At 42.5% G+C, this 18,427-nt stretch overlaps 1 protein-coding gene across 1 annotated transcript in view; it reads left to right on the top strand.

The window, feature by feature from the left end:
• The window catches only part of zcchc7 (zinc finger, CCHC domain containing 7), a 52,670-nt gene continuing 34,243 nt past the window's right edge, over nucleotides 1-18,427 (top strand). The window contains exons 1-3 of the mRNA XM_030430721.1: nucleotides 1-143; nucleotides 4,011-4,635; nucleotides 5,532-5,736. Of these exons, the coding sequence (XP_030286581.1) occupies nucleotides 4,105-4,635; nucleotides 5,532-5,736 (736 nt within the window). The 5' untranslated portion in view covers nucleotides 1-143; nucleotides 4,011-4,104. The remainder of the gene's footprint in view (nucleotides 144-4,010; nucleotides 4,636-5,531; nucleotides 5,737-18,427) is intronic.

The raw sequence follows: 18,427 nt of genomic DNA, 5'->3' as shown, positions 1-18,427 counted from the left end.
AGCACAGCAGCACGCGGTGAAACGTTCCGGTCGGCCCACCTATTTCTCTCTGACGAACCCGGAAGTTGTTTGCCTGTGTCCCTCTGACTGGAAGCAGGAGGGCAGCCCGGACACCTGAAAGCTCTCCAGTTTGTTGGATAAAGGTGAGCTCATGCTTCCTGACATTAAACATTCAACATATACAGTGGTGGCTCTGAGTAGGGTTACCTTACTCCCACGGATTTATTGTTTTTCACGCGTGTTTGTGACTGAAGTGCTTCATTGTTTACATCCGACCGGCTGCTCTGCTGCTTATAAACACGTGGACTGAGAGGAGGGACACATGCTAACCACTGACTGTCGACAGGTGGAAGTTAACATAAATAGTCACATCTCAGGGGCAGTTTCTTGAATGTTTCTCTGTTTCTGGTCGAGTTAAGCGTAGGCCACTTCACGGTAGCGTCCCACAGAGCTAACTTGTCCTCTAGCCTACCTGCTAGCATGCTAGCACGCAGCTAGCCGTGGCTACCACCAGGCTAACTACAGTTAAACTGCATATTTGCTCATTAAAATGTGATTTCTGCGGGTACGCTTGTACTTTTTGTGTCATTAGTTGTGGGCTGTATGGTAGGGACCTCACCTTGTCACTCTCATGTGTGTTTCAGTGAACAACCTTACACCATGACAGTCCAAAATCTTCATATCAGTTAATTCACACATTTATTTTCACAGTAGCCCCTCTTAAAATCACCTGTTTCAAGGAAATTACTCATATGCGCTGACTTAACCCCGGTGATTTGATTGAATCCTGTCATAAATACTGTAAACATGTTAGACATGTCCAAATAAATAACAGTATTACATCATCAAAATACTTGCACCTACACAAACTGCACATTACAAGTAAAAGTCCAGTTGCATTTAAAATAGCAAGTGCTCATTATGCTGTTTGACCCCTGTTATATTTTTAGATAATAGATCAGTATTATCAATGCATTAGCATGCATCCAGTTGAGGGAGAACTAATTTGGTTAGATGTAAACAGCATATCTATGTTACTTTTTGGTAGAATAATCTATAACTCTGCATCATAATTTGTAAGACAGATTACATGTTCTCTACTTAAAATATTAATCTACAAAGCAATTTTTAGCTGCAGGTGGAGACATTACTGTGATATGGTGGAATAGAAGTATCAAGTGTCATGAAAATAAAATACTTGAGTAAAGATGGGTGTTTTAAGCTGCACTGGTTGATTGGACTTCCTGTTTCAGTACTATCGAAAGTGTTTGTTTGGCGTTGACCTAATTGGATGTGCTTGGTTGGCCGATAGATTGTAAAAGACCCAGTGTTGCTCATATCAATGATGACTTATTCAAGCATCCCAGTAAAACGTAACAGTCTGACAGCAAGTCAGCAGGCACAAAACAAGGCCTCTGAAACAAAAGCTGCCAAATGGAATTCAGCCATAATTTATTTTACTACTCACACCTGTGCTGTTCCTACTGTGGCATGTCAAAATGTGTTATGGTGTGGTCACATCGTACATGAAGTGAATTTCCGCCTTGCATTAGTTGTGTGAGTTTGATTGTGGTATCATTTGTGTTTGATCACATTACATGCTCAAGTGTTTATTTGCCCCAAACAGCCAGAACACTTAACTGTACATTAGCAATAAGCTAGCAACCAACGCCACACATAGAAGATGTGTGTGCCTGCCTGTGTGTTGAACATCAGTTTACTGTCGAACCAGATTTTTCTTTTCCCCTTTCTCTGGGGGGAAAAAACATCAAGTACATTTCCCTTCAAGCTGCAGTCAGCAGTCACCTTACGCCATGAATAACACGTAATGGAAGTCACCTCTGTGGATCGCTGCTGCAGTCAGGTTGATAAAAAGGAGGAAAGATAAATCCACTTTTTTATCGCAAAAGTTGGAAAGTAATTCCTCCCACCAGCAATCAATGTCCTCTGTGTGTTTATTCCTCCACATGATCTGGCTCTGCACACAGATCCCTCCTCCAGAGCTGGCTGGGAGAAGCAGATGACCAGCCTTTGCCCCTAACTGCTCGGCCCGGCCCTCCATACATAACACTCAGAAACCCCACCACATATGTGAATCTTTCGCTGAATGTTCAATACAAATTTGTGAAAGTTATGTCAATTTTGTCACCAGACATGCAGAGACAAGAATTTGTAGCTGTTTCTGTCTTGGCTTGGACTTTTATGTAATCTTGACACGTAAAAAACTTGCTTTGCTTTCTGTGGGAACACGCCATTAGAGTTATGATGGCCTGGGCTGTCCCACCTTAACAGATACAACCAAACTAACAGGAGAATCTGGGACATGTCAGTCAGTACAGTCTGTATATAAGCACATAGTGCTGAGTTGTTCTTTAATTGGGCAGATGAAGCGAGCACACCTGTGCTGGTGGACCATGACTGTGCCTAGAATTGTAAGTGCTTTACATTCCACCATTGTAAAACACACTCAGACATTTGTCAGCTCCAGGTCTCTGTGCACTGCTAAACTTCAGAACTGTTGCGCTCCCTCGGCAGCTAGGAAGACTCTTCTTCCTGTCCCTTTAATCCCCAGTGGCCGGCTTATGACCGTGTAGCGTGGCGTTTCTGCGGTGTGTGCGGTCTGGGAGCCAATCATCTCCAGCCATCATGGCACAGACACGCAGGACTGGACAGAGCAATGGGCCAGTGCCTCTTCTCTGTCCTGTGTATGTGTGTGTGTGTGTGTGTGTGTGTGTGAGAGAGAGAGAGAGAGAGAGAGAGAGAGAGACCCAGAGATTGGGAAAATTAGCAACATAGTGTGTGTTAGGTGGGTGTAGAATGAAGATAATTTCACAGTCTCTAACATTGTCATTCAAAGTGGGTTCAAGATCATGCCTTGTTAAAGTGTTTGTTGACATCATCACCTAGCCTAACAGGTAATAAACCTGGATCCAAGCTGTCTCTTAGCACCAAAGCGTTGAAAAAACGGTCTACAGGTGAAAAGAAATGAGTGTAGCTGATCCGTGCTCTTTCCCAGCTTTGTTAACAAGCCCTTAAGGATTTCAGAACAAGAACAAAGTCTGCACTCTTACTGTAATTGATGCTGCTCTGTGGTCACCTAATCTTCAGTCCTGAGATCAAATTTGACATAATTGTGTTTGCATGTGATGGATATTTTTATATGGATTAATAGGCCTGCAGGATATGAGGAAAATCTGCGATGTGCGATAACACTGTTCAATATTGCGATGATGATAAAACTTGCAATAAATAAACAAACAAACAATAACAAATATAACAATAACAAACAAATATCGAAGTTATATTATGCATGTTATTAACTATACAGTTAATGATGGCTAATGTTTGTTTTGAATTGTTTGTGTAGGTCTTTATGGTTGTACTGCAGGTGGTGATGGAGGTTGGTTGTATTTCCTCTAGAAGTTGCAACAACTGCTGCCATGTTTTACACAGTACCTGTGTTTGTAACACGTTGTCTCTCCTGAATCCAAAATAAGTCCATATAGCGGAAGTGCTGTTTCTCTTCACCACAAGGTCTTCGTCAACCACATTTTCATCGCTTTTCTCTCCTCCCTCAGCCATCATAACCTGGCAATCACCACCAAACTGATGCCGATTCATTTTGTCAGGGAAGCTAACGGCTAGCTGGGGCTTCATCTGATTGGCCCTTGTATCCAGGGCTCCGTCTGATAGGCTAAATGTTGGCAAGGTGCATGCATGGCGCATGTAAACAAAATTATTTTCTTATTCATCGCCTGTCAGGCAGTCCTTTGCAATGTGTTTATTGCACATGTTAATATCGCAATGACGATGAAAATTCAATTTATCAGGCTGCCCTACTGATTAAAGTCAACAGGCTTAATGTTTTATGTCAGACTCATTTTCATTTAGTGTTACGTTATATGTACTTAATTACAAATTGTACCATGACAATATTGTTGCCATTAAGTAATACTTTCATCGGATGAATATAATAACTCTTCTTGGTTGTTTGTTTTTTTCCCCTGCAGTGGGCCTCAGCCATTGAGCTCACTGCCTGCTCAAGTGCAAGTGTGTGTGTGACTGTGTGCATGTGTGTGTGTTCATTGAGTGTGTTTTGGAGTGATGTACTGTTCGTACCAGGATCGAGAGGAGCTGGAGGATGATCTCTATCAAGAGGGTGATGGGGATTCCGACGAGTCAGAGGCCAACAGCGAGCTGGAGTTCCACCTCTATAGCCAGCTCCACTACTCTTCTAATGCTGGGGAGACTGGGGAGCAGGTGGACAGAGAAGAGGAAGCGGCCTGTAGGGAAAACCAGCAGCCTAAGGTTCCTGTGAAGTCTGCAGATGTTGACAGAGAACGGAAACACAATGGAGAAAGTACGTCTCCGTCACTTGATATAAGCAAGCTGCTGCAAAACCTGAAGAAGAAGGAGGAGAGGAAGGAGATCGAGGAGAAAAGGGGGAAAAAGAGGAAAAGTACCCCTAAAGATCAGAGGTCATCTTCATCTTTTTTCGAGGAAGTCATCGTGATTGACTCCAGCCCTAATGTCATCTCCATCTCTGACGACACTGCTGATGATGACGAAGAAGGTATCTGTGCCCTAAAGGGGCAAAGCTCACAGCGAGTGCAGACTTCCACCCCTGCCCAACAGGTAAGAGTTGTATGCTGAGTGTGACTTCTTGTGTACAAGAAAATGTATTTCTTGCTATGCCCCAATTATTGTTGTTACACTTCAAAGATTTCCATTCATGCACAGCACAAATGGTGGCATATTTACCGTAGGATATTTCTGAAGCAATCACTGATTTTAGACAGTGTTGGACAAAAGCATTTTGCCAGCCATAACTAGCTCTTAAGCTAACGTTAGCTCCAACAATTTGTTGAAAACGATGCATCCTGCATAAATCTGAGCAGGTCACCATGACATATGGAGTCGCCAAGGGTTCAATTCTGAGGCCACTCTTACTCAGCCTTTACATTCTCTCTCATGTATGCTTTTTTTATTTGAACATCATTCTAATGCATTTCTTGGCCTGTGTAAAGCACTTAGAATTGCCTTCTTCATCATAACTCCTCCATTGTAACTGCAAAGTCAGAAAAACACATATAACTCTAGTTGACAAGAAAACATTAGAGACCTTTATGTCTTCTATCTTCAGCACCCAGTTGTCTTAAAGCAATCTTTAAGAGAAGGCCACGTGTTTCTGACCTGCTGTTTCCCATTTGTATTTTCTTTAGTCTGAATTCAAAGTGGCTGTTTTTTTTTTGTCACTGTCCAGTGGCCAATCTCAACTAGCTGATTGATTGCTGCTGAACTACAGCTACTTTATCCGTGGGGCATGTAGCAATGCACATAAATTACTTGCTACTTAAGCTGAGCGTTGCCTGAAAGTTAAACAATTGAGGTGATAATGTTCTACAAAGGACACATCTTTCTTTTACTTTTAGTTCTTATCTTATTAGAGATATTATAAGTTCAGTAAAGGATGCATTCTGGTGCAACTCAAAGCTTTGTGTGATCTACAATATTGTTGTTTGGTCATCTAGGGAATCCAGAAACGGAAGAGGAGTCTTCGTAAGCCAGTGATTGTGGACATTAGCAGCTCAGAGTCTGATTCTGATTCGGAAGATCTGGAGAACTGGATGATCCTGGGTCGAGGTAATCAGGCTGGAGACCAAAGCATCTCACTTAACCTGGAGGGAGAGGACTCCATCTCACTCGACCTGGAGGAAGGCTTTGACAGCTGTGCAGGTGTGTCTTCTGTTTCTCTGCGTTATGTGTACTGTTAGTACTGGGTGTGTTGTGCAGCATTCAGGCCTTTGTGATATGTTTTTGTTGGATTTGAATGTGTGTGACCAGGAGAATGGAAGCGGTGAGTAATTCTGTACGGTCCAGCTCATTCAGAACCCTTAACCTACCTGCAGAACATTGATAAAGAGAGGGCACAGCGATGGGCTACGCTGTGAACAATCTGTCTGCTTGCATGTTTGTATGCACATATGCAGCATCTGTTTCTGCATGTTTCACAAATTTGTAAGCTCTGAGCATTTCTCGGCACTGTCTGTCCAGCAGCTTGCTTCTCTGATGCATCTTTAAGTATGTTTGTGTGCATTATGTATTGATATGTGCGCGAGTGCTTGTGCGAGTGTGAATATTTGTGTTTATAAAATATTCCAGCTCTAATCAGCATGCATGTGTACATACACACGCATAGCAACAGTCATAACACTAATGCCAAAAACAAACAAACGGAGAGACAACAACGCAGGAGGAGAGGGGAGGGGAGGTCGGGACGAGATGGGAGTAATCAAAAAATGAATAAAAACGTTCCCTGCAAATCTCTTCAGATCTACACATTATTTTAACCTGCAGCCTCAGCAACCTCTCCAGCTCCTCTCCCGCTCGCCCCCCTCCTCCTCTCTTTTACCTAACGCTTTCCCATCTCATTCTTTTATCCTATTTTCTCACTATTGTGCTCTCTCTCTCTCTCTCCTACCCTCCGTCTCTCTGTGTCTCTCTCACCATTTCTTCCTCATTTGAATTTCCCTGGGCTGATGTTTCTGCAAGAGTGCTCACTGCCTCCTCTACACACAACTGGGTTAAGGAGGGGGTCTAGAGCTGGTGGGAAGGCTTGAGGTTTCGGCCTGGTTTTGGGAGGAAAGGAGGATTTTAGGTCTCTGCCTCTCTCTCTCTCTCTCTCTCTCTCTCTCTCTCTCCTCTCTCTCTCTCTCTCTCTCTCTCTCTCTCTCTCTCTCTCTCTCTCTTTCCCCCTCTCTTTTCCTCGTCTGGCTTCTCTCTGTGATCTATGGAGCTTGACCTCATGTCTGCACATGGGGGGTCATGGGTGTGGTGAGGAAGGGGTCTTAAAGTGGGAGGAATGGGGGAGGGTTTAGTAAAAAAAAAAAGAAGAAGAATTGAAGGGAAGGAAATTTGAGCAATGAGCCTCCGTAGTCTTGAGCTTGGAGCTAATTCTACACTAAACAGATATTCTAACCAGGTTTTGAGTATGTAGTGTGTGTTCACACTGTGGCAAAATCATTTTCCCTGTCGTGCATTACTAGAAATTATCCAACAAAGAGTTGTAAAGGTAAAGCCTGATATAGCTTATTCCTTGGTATCCATGATTTAAAACACATCAGTAAGCCAAATAATTTCACTGCATGGCATGTTCATTCATTATACTGAAAATAAACACTGTAGTTTATTTTCATTTGCACCTTCTGTGGCAAAAGCTCACTAAATGTGTGTGAATTCACAGCTGAAAATAGTTCCCAACGAATGTTTGACCTGCACCGTTTACTTCTGTTTGAGAAACATAGTCATAGTGTCCAGCTGTTTTAGAAAATTAGAAGAGCTACACAATTAATTGAAGTATTATTGAAATGTATCCAAATTACAGGAGTGTGCAATCCTTAGTTAAAGGTAAAATATCTGGCAAAACAGCATCATCGAGAAAGAGCTGCAGACGTTGAGGCCTAAAAATGTTGTTCTCTAGATGTGTTTGTTTGGTGCAAACCCCAAGAAATTTCATATCATCATGACGTAAAAAATTATCATTCACACTAATCTTGAACCCTGGTTATATATCTTCAAACACATTGCTGATTATGATCTTTTAGTGCGATTTGTTGACATTTAGAAAAATATATAATATGTCTCACATAGTCTTTTATAACAAGATAACCTCTGCTGAGTTTATCAGAAAGAAGAGTTCATCAGAAAGAAAACATCATCAGAGGCGCAGTTTCACAAAGAAGATATAATAATTAAATGTCTTGGCGAGTGATATGCTAAATCAGTTGATAATAAGGTAAATTAGGGTCACTGCTAAAGCATTTGGGGAACCCCTGCCAACCGTGGTCCTTCAGTATACTTAAAACAGTGTGCATATGATTTCTGAATTTAGCTTTGCCGATTCACGTCCTTTTACCATAATGAATTGCACAAATGGAGGAGCTTGTCAAACCCATTTAACATTTAACAAAGAATAAACAAAGCTGGTGGTGAGACAGCTTGTGGAAGTTTTACCCTTTTATTAACAAAATGAATAATTGTGAAAATAATCATCTATGGCTGTAGTGCCTTTCCAAACTGTCCTTTTTATTAGAGTCAGTCAGCTTAAATATTCCATAATTTTTAAAGTACATACTATATACACTGGATATGTTGTATGGAACTGGGACACAGTTTTGATTATTCCCCTTCTTGTCACCTTTGCTGGCATCAGTTTGGTTATGCTTCATGCCGAGATGGTATACTGACTTATACTTTTCTGGGAATTTGTTTCACGTACCCTTTTGATTTGACAAAGAATTGGAGAGAGAAGGCCAATTTTTAGCTCCATGAGATATGGCTAGTCAAATTTTCACGACTACAATAACCGTTGCATCCGTAACCGAGGGCTGTTGGATGGATATAAAGATTGATTTCTTTTTTATATGCCATGTTTTGTGTCGACTGCTGTAGCCTGGGAGCCTGGCTTGTTTTTTTTCACATTTGTGTGTGTGTGTGTGTGTATCTGTGTGTGTGTGTGTGAGTAACAGGTTTGCACAACAGTGACTAATAGTATTTGTACGCCTAAAGCCCATCTCAGCATCACCATCAAATCACATTCACTACACTTAGTCTACAGAAATTGAATCCTTTCATCCTCTTTCTCGTTCTGTCTCTCCTACATGGTGTCACTTGTTCACATACTTTTACAATCTAATCTTTTCTCACTCCCCTCACATATGTTTTCTTTTTTTTCTTTTTTTTTTTATCAAACACACGGATACACATGTACACTCGGCAGCTATCTGTCACCTGGCTGTGCAGAGGGCAGCTGCTTGGTGGGTGGATCTGTAGAGACACTGGATAAGAAAAAGAGAAAAGATAGTAGAGAAAAGGGGGATGAGCGAGGGCCGTCTGCCTGTCCGGCAGCCATGCAGCAGCAACCAGATGGAACAAGAGAGAGAAAGCAGGGCTTCCCAAAATCCAGCTCAGTGCCTCTCGCACCCGGAGAGGTGTGCGTGTACATGCCCGTGAATGAATGCAGGGTGTAGGCGGGGTGTGCTTGAATCATAAGTGGTTAAACTTCACTCAGTGGTCACACTTTTTTTTCTTCTTCTTTTCTCTGTTGCTCCCCCCAGTTCTCTTCTTTCCCTTTTTTTTTGTCCCCTCGGTTTTGGTCAGTGCACACCAAACTTTGTTTGAGGCTTAGAGAGTCAGTTCTGGCTCGCTATCGGGGTGGCCGATCACATCAGAGTGTGTCTGTGTGTCAGAAAGTGTGTGTGTGCTTCATTGAAAGTCTTGGTGAATTAGAGAGAAGTGAGTGTGTTTGTGTGTTTGCAGCCCAAGGTTAGCTCTTTCTATCTCACAGAGGAGTAAGGTAAGCTCTTCTCTTCTCTTCTCTTCTCTTCTCTTCTCTTCTCTCCTCTCCTCTCCTCTCCTCTCCTCTCCTCTCCTCTCCTCTCGCATAATCTTCTCTCTGCTGTATCGTCCTTCACAGTTTTGTCATGCTGCTTACATTGCCTACACATGACAACAATTTCCGTACAGTCTATGTTAGACCAGTGCTATAAGTGTTTTTGCTCTTTGCCGTCATATGTGTGTTAATGAGTGATGCTGCTGTGGGCCTGGAGCTTCTTGCACTCTGAGACCTCAGTTGGCCTTTTGTATATTGTGAAGTGTATAATCTTAACTCAAAGGCCAGTGTACTGTACGAATGAGTGGAATATGGATTTAGTTGGCTTCTCTGTGTATTTGCGGCTGTGGGCATCGGGATTGTAAAATGAGATTACAATGGCATGTTGGGTACCACACTAAGTGTGTGTTTTGTGTGAGTGTGTTGCATGTGTGTGTGTGTGTGTGTGTGTGTGTTGTGGGTGTGTGGGTGGGCGGGCGGGCAGGCACTGCAGAAGGGAGGCATGGATAGGATCAGCTCTTATCTTGGCTGCCCAGTGCCACACGAGGTGTAACGCCACACCCACACTACCACACAGTGTGTTTGAACAGGCACACACACACACACACACACACGCACCATGAAATCGCTGTGCCATAGTTTGACTTGTATTATCCAGTTTTTACAGAGGAAATGCAAATTAGATGAGACTACTGTGTAGGCCTAATATTAGCAAATGCAAAATAAATTGCAGAAATTCAGTTGAAAGTCGGATGCCTTCACTTTTAAAAAAAAACATGTTTGATTGAATCATTTGATGCCAGCGGCCACTGAAATGTAATGACAACTGTAATCTGTAAAATGAAATGGCTGTTTTTTTGTACGGTGAAAAATCCCTTTACTAAGCAAATGTTTCCATTATTGTGTCCTCTGAGTACTTTCTGGGGTCGGCTTCTTATATTTGTCAAAATGAATTCAACATTTGGCCTCTGATTATAATTTGCTTATATATTTGTTGTTTTGAATCATTAGAGCAGATTTTTAGGCACACTGATTTTCTTGTGGTATTTGTTTTTCTGACCCGTGAACTCGCCTTCACTCACCTAAAGAAATATATTACTAAAAGTATGCACGACCCTAAATAAAGCCTCAATAAATTGCCTTATTTTGTCTAATTTCCCTATTCATTGTTCCTCTATTGTTCGTGTCATTGCAGAACAGCTCCACTGTCAGTTCAGTTCAGTCAAATATTTAATGCTTCTTTTACGTCTTTTTTTTTTTGAAGTAGAGTAAAAATGATTGTTTTGACAAGTAAAGATAAGTAGGAATTAGGCGGTAGAAAATCTGACCGTAACGTGAAGCACCACTGGAGTTTACAGCCAAAGAATTCTGTATGGACAGACAGAAGGACTCAGATTCAGACGGAGGGAGAGAGAGATGAGGGTGGGTAAGCTAAAGTGGATGAGACAGGCCTTGAAAAGGATCGGCCACGGTGTTGCTGTCGGTCAGGGCCGGTTTGTCTCTAGGCTAAGATCTCCGAGTGGCTCGAACACGGCTGGATTCTGCACACACACTTGACATCCCGCGCTGTCCGTCAGTCTGTGTGTAGTCCTGACAGTCCAACCATCACCTATAACACTTTGACCTGATGCACAAAAAACTGCACATCTGGTTTCAACTCTGGTTTTTCCAAGTTAAATGAAACGGTGGTTTATCTTGTGAGCCGTTTCAGATTCGTATGACGTCGGCCACATTTGAATTGTTTCGTTTGAAGCTCTGCGTTGACGTGATTTGTGATGGTACAATTCTATGATTGATTTGTGTATTTTACATGATTACAGATGTCATTTTGATAATGTTTTATAGATATCATGGTTATTGTTACATTTTATGACTTTGTTTGTGGTCTTGTGGCAGAATTGATCAGGTTATTACTTCTGCTTTTAGTTACTGCAGACGTTATGATTCAAGCGGTGCTTCTTCTGCTGCCGAGTGTCTTTCTTCTGTGCCGATATGAGTTTATTTATACCACGTTTATCTGCATCTGCAGGGGGACAAGCCATCCTGTCTGAAAGTCATCTTTGTCAAAATAATCTATGAAAATTCTCTATTTTTTTCTTGGAAACTTTGACTGAAAAACACCCACAGACATCTGCGGTTAAGGCTGCAGGTGCTCATTTGTATTAATACGGCTGTTTGTTCTTCAGAGTGAGTGAGACGCAGCATTTAAATGTAATCAACTAGAAAATATTTCAGCTAAACTTACAGACAGCCCATCGCTGTCGCACACGCTTGCGAGATCATACTGTCGATGGACGGCATTCATATTTTAAAATGCCTTCTCTTGTTAAAGATATTTATTAGGTGCCGTGATTAGATACAGTTTAATATTTTGTGGAAATGAGAGGACATTTTAGAGTGAAAGTGAAGGTGTGATGCGAGGTTGGATGGTGTGTGTCTTGGAGTGTGAAGGTGTGTGCATCTTAAGACAAAAGTGTGTGTGTGTGTGTGTGTGTGTGTGTGTGTGTGTGTGTGCGCCAGCCGGTGTCAGCCTCACCACGCCTGAGGTGAGCCCAATAACCGTGCCCTGGCCCACTGGAACGAAGTTTCACCGTCTTTAGTTCCGAATAGAGAAAGAATGTGACATTAAATGAAATAGTTTTCAACACGGTGCGGTTTTTATGTGCTGCTGTTGAATTGTGGGGTTTTGATTTTTTTTTTTAAATGTCAAATTTTCTGCAGAAGGTGTCAGAAAGAATGTGAGGTGTGTTTTTTTTGTTATATAGATATATATATATATATATATATATATATATATATATATATATATATAAAAACATACAACCTCAATTTTTCAGTGGCTGTAGCCTGGAGGAAGGGGTAATAAACTGGAGACCAGAGGGTCCCTACTGTAGTTTAATGTGTGTGTGTGTGTGTGAAGGGGGGGGATAGAATAGGGAATCCCTGTCTTCTTCTTTAACCTTTATTTAACCAGGGTATCCCATTGAGAGCAAAAATCTCTCTTCTAAAGAGACCTGCAGCAGACATTGTGCCCTGAAGCTACAGGAAAAGACATCTAGACAAATACACACACAGAAACACACGCATGTATGATTAGATAAAACTTCAAAACCTGGACACCTTAATCCCACATTGTATGTTCTTGTTGGGCAGCGTGAGACTGTAACCGTATTTTAAATCTCACATTTCTCACAAGTGCCACTCAGTTTGGCCTGATTTGCACCACCCGTCCTTTTTACTCCCTTGTGCATTTTCTCCTTCCGTCCTGTCTTTTAAGAAGGGCAGGTCGGGAGGGAAGGGACAGAGATGAGTGTAGCGGAAGGAGAAAAAAATGTCAATTACAATTACCAATAATAATCATTATAATTAAGCAATCACTTAATAGGAAATCAAATTATTGTGGGGGGTGACAGTGGGACAGAGGGAGGTCTCGTGGGAGTGTATTAATTTCTCTTCTTTTATTTGGCCGGAGAACTTTCCCCTTATTGTCTTTCTTTGGCTTTTTTTTTTTTTTTTTTTTTTTTTTTAAGCTGGGAGGGGTCGTCGAGAGGGCTTTATTAACTGGTAGCCTAGGGTGGTGATATTTTTTTGGGCTGGGGGGGGGGGGGTGAGGAGAAGAAGGGTTTGGGGGGATATGTATTAATATTAATACGTTTTTGGGATGAGGAACAGGAGGAAGAGGGGCGAGCGGAGCAGGGAGGCTGAGGGTTGGGGGGGAGCAAAGGCAGTCATGGATCCACAAAATCACCCCCTCTCTCCCCTTGCCTCGTTCGTTCAGTCATCTCCCCCCTTTTTTCCTTTCCCATCTTCTTCAGCATGAGCAAAGGTGTTTTGGAAGTTCAGTATAACAGTCAACAGGATGAGAGGGAGAACCCCAAACACACAAATACACATTTAGGGTTAGTATGCTTGCTCCGGTATGCAAAGGGTTGCCTAATAATAGCCGGGCGTGTTTTTCAGAAAGCCCCAGAGGATGCGCGTGTGTGTGTGTGTGTGTGTGTGTGTGTGTGTGTGTGTGTGTGTGTGTGTGTGTGTGTGTGTGTGTGTGTGTGTGTGTGTGTGTGTGTGTGTGTGTGTGTGTGTGTGTGTGTGTGTGTGTGTGTGTGTGTGTGAGATTCTTGGCAGTATACCACACAGACACACAAGTGTGCCTGTTTAGCAGTTTCCTCTCCAGAGGCTCCTTGCAGTGTGTATGTGGCCATTCCAAGGCTTTCTCCCCATGTCTCTTAATTAAGGCACTCGTCAGACAGAGACCAGCTGGGCCTGGTCTGGCCTAGCAGGCACTCACCATATTTTCAGTCAATCTAGCCCTCGTCCCTCATCTTCTTCTCTTTCTCTTTCTCTTTCTGTCTCACTTACTTTCCCTCCTTCTTCTTTTTGCTGATTTCTTTGCCCCCTGCGTCCATGTTTCTTTCATTCTGATTCTACACACCGTTGTGTGTTGTATACTGATGTACTAAACACTATCTGTTTACGACATGTGTAAGCTTAACTGGTTGACCTTTCCATCACACCTGCCTTCAATAAAGCGCTAATTAGGAGTCCCATTAGGATGCAAGAGCTTGCCAGTTAATAAGCCCTTAAATACTAGGGTTTACGTGTTTAGTTGAAAAGACTTAAGGGAGGCAAATGCCAGCTCTTGATGAAAGAAAAGGCCCATATCTGAAAAAGGACATTAATTTCTTAAAAACATGCAGGTAGTGCTCATATCAGTTATTAGACCATTGTATACTTTACTCACATTTTTATTTTAAGGATATTTGTAGTGGTTGCATTACCTGGTGTCTAACTTGAACGTCTCCTTCTCAAACTAGCACTAAATAAGGCTAAAGCGTACTCCCAGCCCCCATTCATGCTAAGGTATAGCCAGAATTAATTTATATGTTTTAAAAAGATACAGTCGGGTGATCAATAGGAAATACATCTTCATGCGGTCATAAGCGGAAGGTAATATATTGTGAATATTTGTAAAAGGGTGTCACAGAAATTCAACATGGCCGGCGCCCATACCCGCATTCCACCTTTCTTCCCCTAACCCTTCAGCTCCACCCCTCCCTCCCTCTGCTCCATCCATCCCATCTCTTTATTTCTCCACTCCCATTCCCAACCATCCTTCCATGCAACAAGACCAAGCCCTGGTTACGTGGCTGTTGCTATGCCGGGCTCGCAGGGTCAGGATTCATGCTATAGGCATTCCTGTGCTAATCCAGCCTGTATGTGGGACCAGTTTGAGGGGTCACACAGCTGACAGTAAACTCTGTGTCCAGATTCTGCAATATAGACTCCCAGCAGAGAGGCTTGATGTTTCTAAATGTGGGGAATGGTGATTATCAGTGAGGTGCATTTCCTTTTGTTGAAGAAATGGCCCAGCATTAGTATGACCAGTCGTCCCTGCCCATCTATATACCTGGTTTATAACATAATGTGTCTGTGAATGAAGTTTAAGTCTTTGCTCGTGCGCGTCCTCCTGCGTGCACGCATGCCTGTGCATTAGCACACCTAGGCCGCCCCTTTATCCGGGGGATTATGGTTAAATGGAATGCTGAGATTCTGGCGGCGAGCGACCGATAAAGCCAAAGTCGGCGTTGGGAGAGAAAATTAATTATTGAGGATAAAATCAGAGCGAAGGAGATAGTTACCAACTCGTTGGGGAGTTTAGTCATTGATATTTCGGCGCAGCCTTCCCGACAACACACAGAGTTCATCACACCCTGATGTGAGACTGTGAGTGTGTCTGTGTGCGTGTGCGTACACCCACGGGTAGGGCTTTGCAGGCTTTTCAAGGTTTTGGTCAGGTAGAAAAGTGTTCAGGTTTTACGCAGTCTTTACAGGCTGATTTAGCTTTATACCCCCCTGGGGATCAGCTAGAATATCCACAGGTTCCCCTACAACTCCTGGTCTCCTCTTACACACTGTTATGTGACACTCGTACATGTCATCAGTCAGAAAAAAAAAAGTCATATTTGTTTTTTATCATTCGCCCTTAGTTTGAACAAGAATTAAAAACATTCTAACCACAATTATATTTGAATTTTGACAAAGTTAGTGAAGTAAATGTAAAATAAATTACTCATTTATATTTCATCTGAAATGTCCAATTAGTAAAGAATACAGGTTCGATCAAAGGCAGGTTTTTGAAATTCTGTGAGTATTGAATTAAAACAGGATAATTGTCAGCAACAGCAAATTAAAAAAATATTATTAAAGCTACGTTTGAGAACCTTGTTGTTCAGTTTTCAAATGTCTCTATTTCTAGCTTACACAAATTTGACTTTTAATTGAACAAATGTGTTCCCAAATATGAAGTAAAGCAAATGCCACCAAAATGGTGGAAATCTGAAAAGGTTTTGTTTTAGGTACATGAAAATAATAAAACAATCTCAGAATCCATTGTAAAGAGGTGCCAAAATGTACAGTAACGATGAAAACAAGTAAACCCAAAAACTGTATGGCTTCAATTCATTGTTACAAGAGTGTCTTATTGTTTTTTATTTTCACATAGCACACAGGATATTTTTTGTATTGAGTAGCACCAAACCAATATACCAACTTGAAATGTGTCTCTTCTGTCTAGCTTTTCGTTTCATGTTTTTCGCCCATTTTAGTTTAAAATATTTCTAAATTGATAAAACATTGTTTTGTCTGAGCAGATTTATCAACATTCTGCACATTTTGTTGTTGCTTTGCTTTTTGCAACACAAATAATGAAAATTAAACAACAAACCATGCTCTTTGGCTGTTACAACTCACTGTTTTTGTGCCATAGAATGAAAACAGTAATAAGTAATGTAGCCTGGTTACAGTAGTAGCCTTGACATGATTTTCTTTTTTCCTGACTGAGTGGTCAGTGTTACAAATCAGCTGCGAACAAACACCCGTCGCTGACCCTACATGACTTTCTGTATCGAGACAGATGTATATATGTGTGTGTCTCTGTATCTGTGTGGCTGTGTGTGTGAGAGTGCAGGTGAGCGCATTTTTCTCCTCTGAGTGCAGACTGATCAATAGTAATTGGGTTGAGTGTCTCAGGCCTGTGTCTCTCCTTTTGTACTGTGGGCCTTTTGTAGGCTGACACAGGGCCGGGAGAGAAAGGGGGGACAGGAGGGAGAAAGAAAAGGAAGAGAGAAGGGGGGAGATGGAGAGAAAATGAAGGATGTTTGCAAGTCGACGAGCATGACTGACTCCCTCAACCAAATCTCCGGATATTTATTCAGCATTACTCACTAATCTAAAAAAAATCTTCCTCCCTTTCTGTCTTCTCTTCTTTTCATTCACACTCCACACTGGAGGGTTGATGTGTGTGTGTGTGTGTGTGTGTGTGTGTGTGTGTGTGTGTGTGTGTGTGTGTGTGTGTGTGTGTGTGTGTGTGTGTGTGTGTGTGTGTGTGTGTGTGCAGGTTTCTACTGTAGGATGATCTTTAAGAGGTGTGATAAAACAGATGACTTGTTAAGATGTATTAACGGTCCCTTTTCTCCCTCTTGCTTACAAACACAAGCACTCTCCTGGAGTATCTCTTCATCCTCCTCGCTCGCTATTCTGTCTCTTTTATGACTTCCATAAAAGCGATGTGTGTTGAGCGAGGGCGGCAAGCTCCAGTGGTATTAGCAGGGAGGCATTAGGCATAAACTCTAAGGTATATTAAAGCAACGGCCCTGTTGTTCATATAAACACGCCAATTCAATTTAGCCTGCCCCACGGGGAATGGGATTTCAGCAGCTACCGAGAGCAAGAGGAGGGAGAAAGAGGGGCAGAGCGGCAGGGAGAGTGGGAGGGAGGGATTGCGAGTGGTGGATGAGGTAAGACGAGAGGAGGAGGTGGGATGAAGGGATCTTGGGCAGCAAAGGAAGGAGAAGGAGAGGTTCGGGGAGAGACGTGGAGATTGGCATATGGGAGTGGCATGGTGGGTAGTTGCAGGAATTCATTATTGGTGTTGCATTAACTACCATGACGTAAGAACCTGTGTGTTTGTCTGTGTGTGTGCAGTGATAAGCACCATAGACACACACACACACACACTCACAGAAAATTCACACCCTGGCAGGCAGAGGGGGCTGCCAGTGTCTGTGCACCGTTGCACGCTTGGACAGAGCATTATGTGGGAAACCCTACAGTTATATTATTCAATCCAAATTCAAATGGGCTTGTCAGGAAAGCTCCAGCTTTTTATTACCTGTCAGAAAAACCAAGGGATGGACGGAGCAGAGGGGAGCAAATTAAACGACAGTAAATAAGACCCCCTATCTCTCTCTCGCTCTCCCCCTGCCATTCTGCCATTTCTCCCTGCACTGTATTTTGGAGACACACATACACATTTACAGACTTTGACAGCATGTTGTTGTTTGGCTCTATCTGTAGTTTACCTTAACCAGGTTTTATCTGTCAATCAGATGCAGAGAGACCTAATTATTTTGTTCAATCTCCAGCCAATATGGATCAACTGAGCCAAGAACTGGATTTGATATTAAAGTAAAAGTCAGATGTTTATTTAGATGGATTTCATGCACTTTGACATCTATGAGCAGGGAATCATGGGAAATTAAAGAAAAAAGGGGGTGGAAGGAGGAAGAGGAGAGATGGAGGGATTTCTTAAGGATGAGCTGTGCATTTGGAGAGGTGGGGGCAAAGTGTGGTGTTTCCTCCCCATTAAACACGCACACACACACGCACACACGCACACACGCACACACTCACCCTGAACACCCAGAACAGCCTCCTCCCGTCTTGCCCCCTTCAGCCAGGCATAACCTCTGCCATCTGTCCACCCCCTCCTTCTCCTCTTTTCCTGCTCCTTCCTTTCACCCTCCTCCTCCTCCTCCTCCTCCTCTGCTCTTCCTCTTCTTCCTTCAGCCCCCAGCTCCCCCCTCTGTTAATTTTAAGCCCCCCACCTTCACTCTCTGATGGCATGTGGAGAATCTTTCCTTGAGGAGTCAGAGGGATATTTTTGTATTTGCAGTGGAAAAAGTCAGAAGTTTTTTTTATTAGCAGACATGGTGTGAAGCAGTCTTAAAAAGTCTTAATGACTCCGTTTTAGTTTTA

Source organism: Sparus aurata, chromosome 1 (genome assembly GCF_900880675.1).
Source record: "Sparus aurata chromosome 1, fSpaAur1.1, whole genome shotgun sequence".
Classification (NCBI taxonomy): domain Eukaryota; kingdom Metazoa; phylum Chordata; class Actinopteri; order Spariformes; family Sparidae; genus Sparus; species Sparus aurata.
Note: the sequence above shows the minus strand (reverse complement) of the source record. Positions and strands in the feature narration are given on the sequence as shown.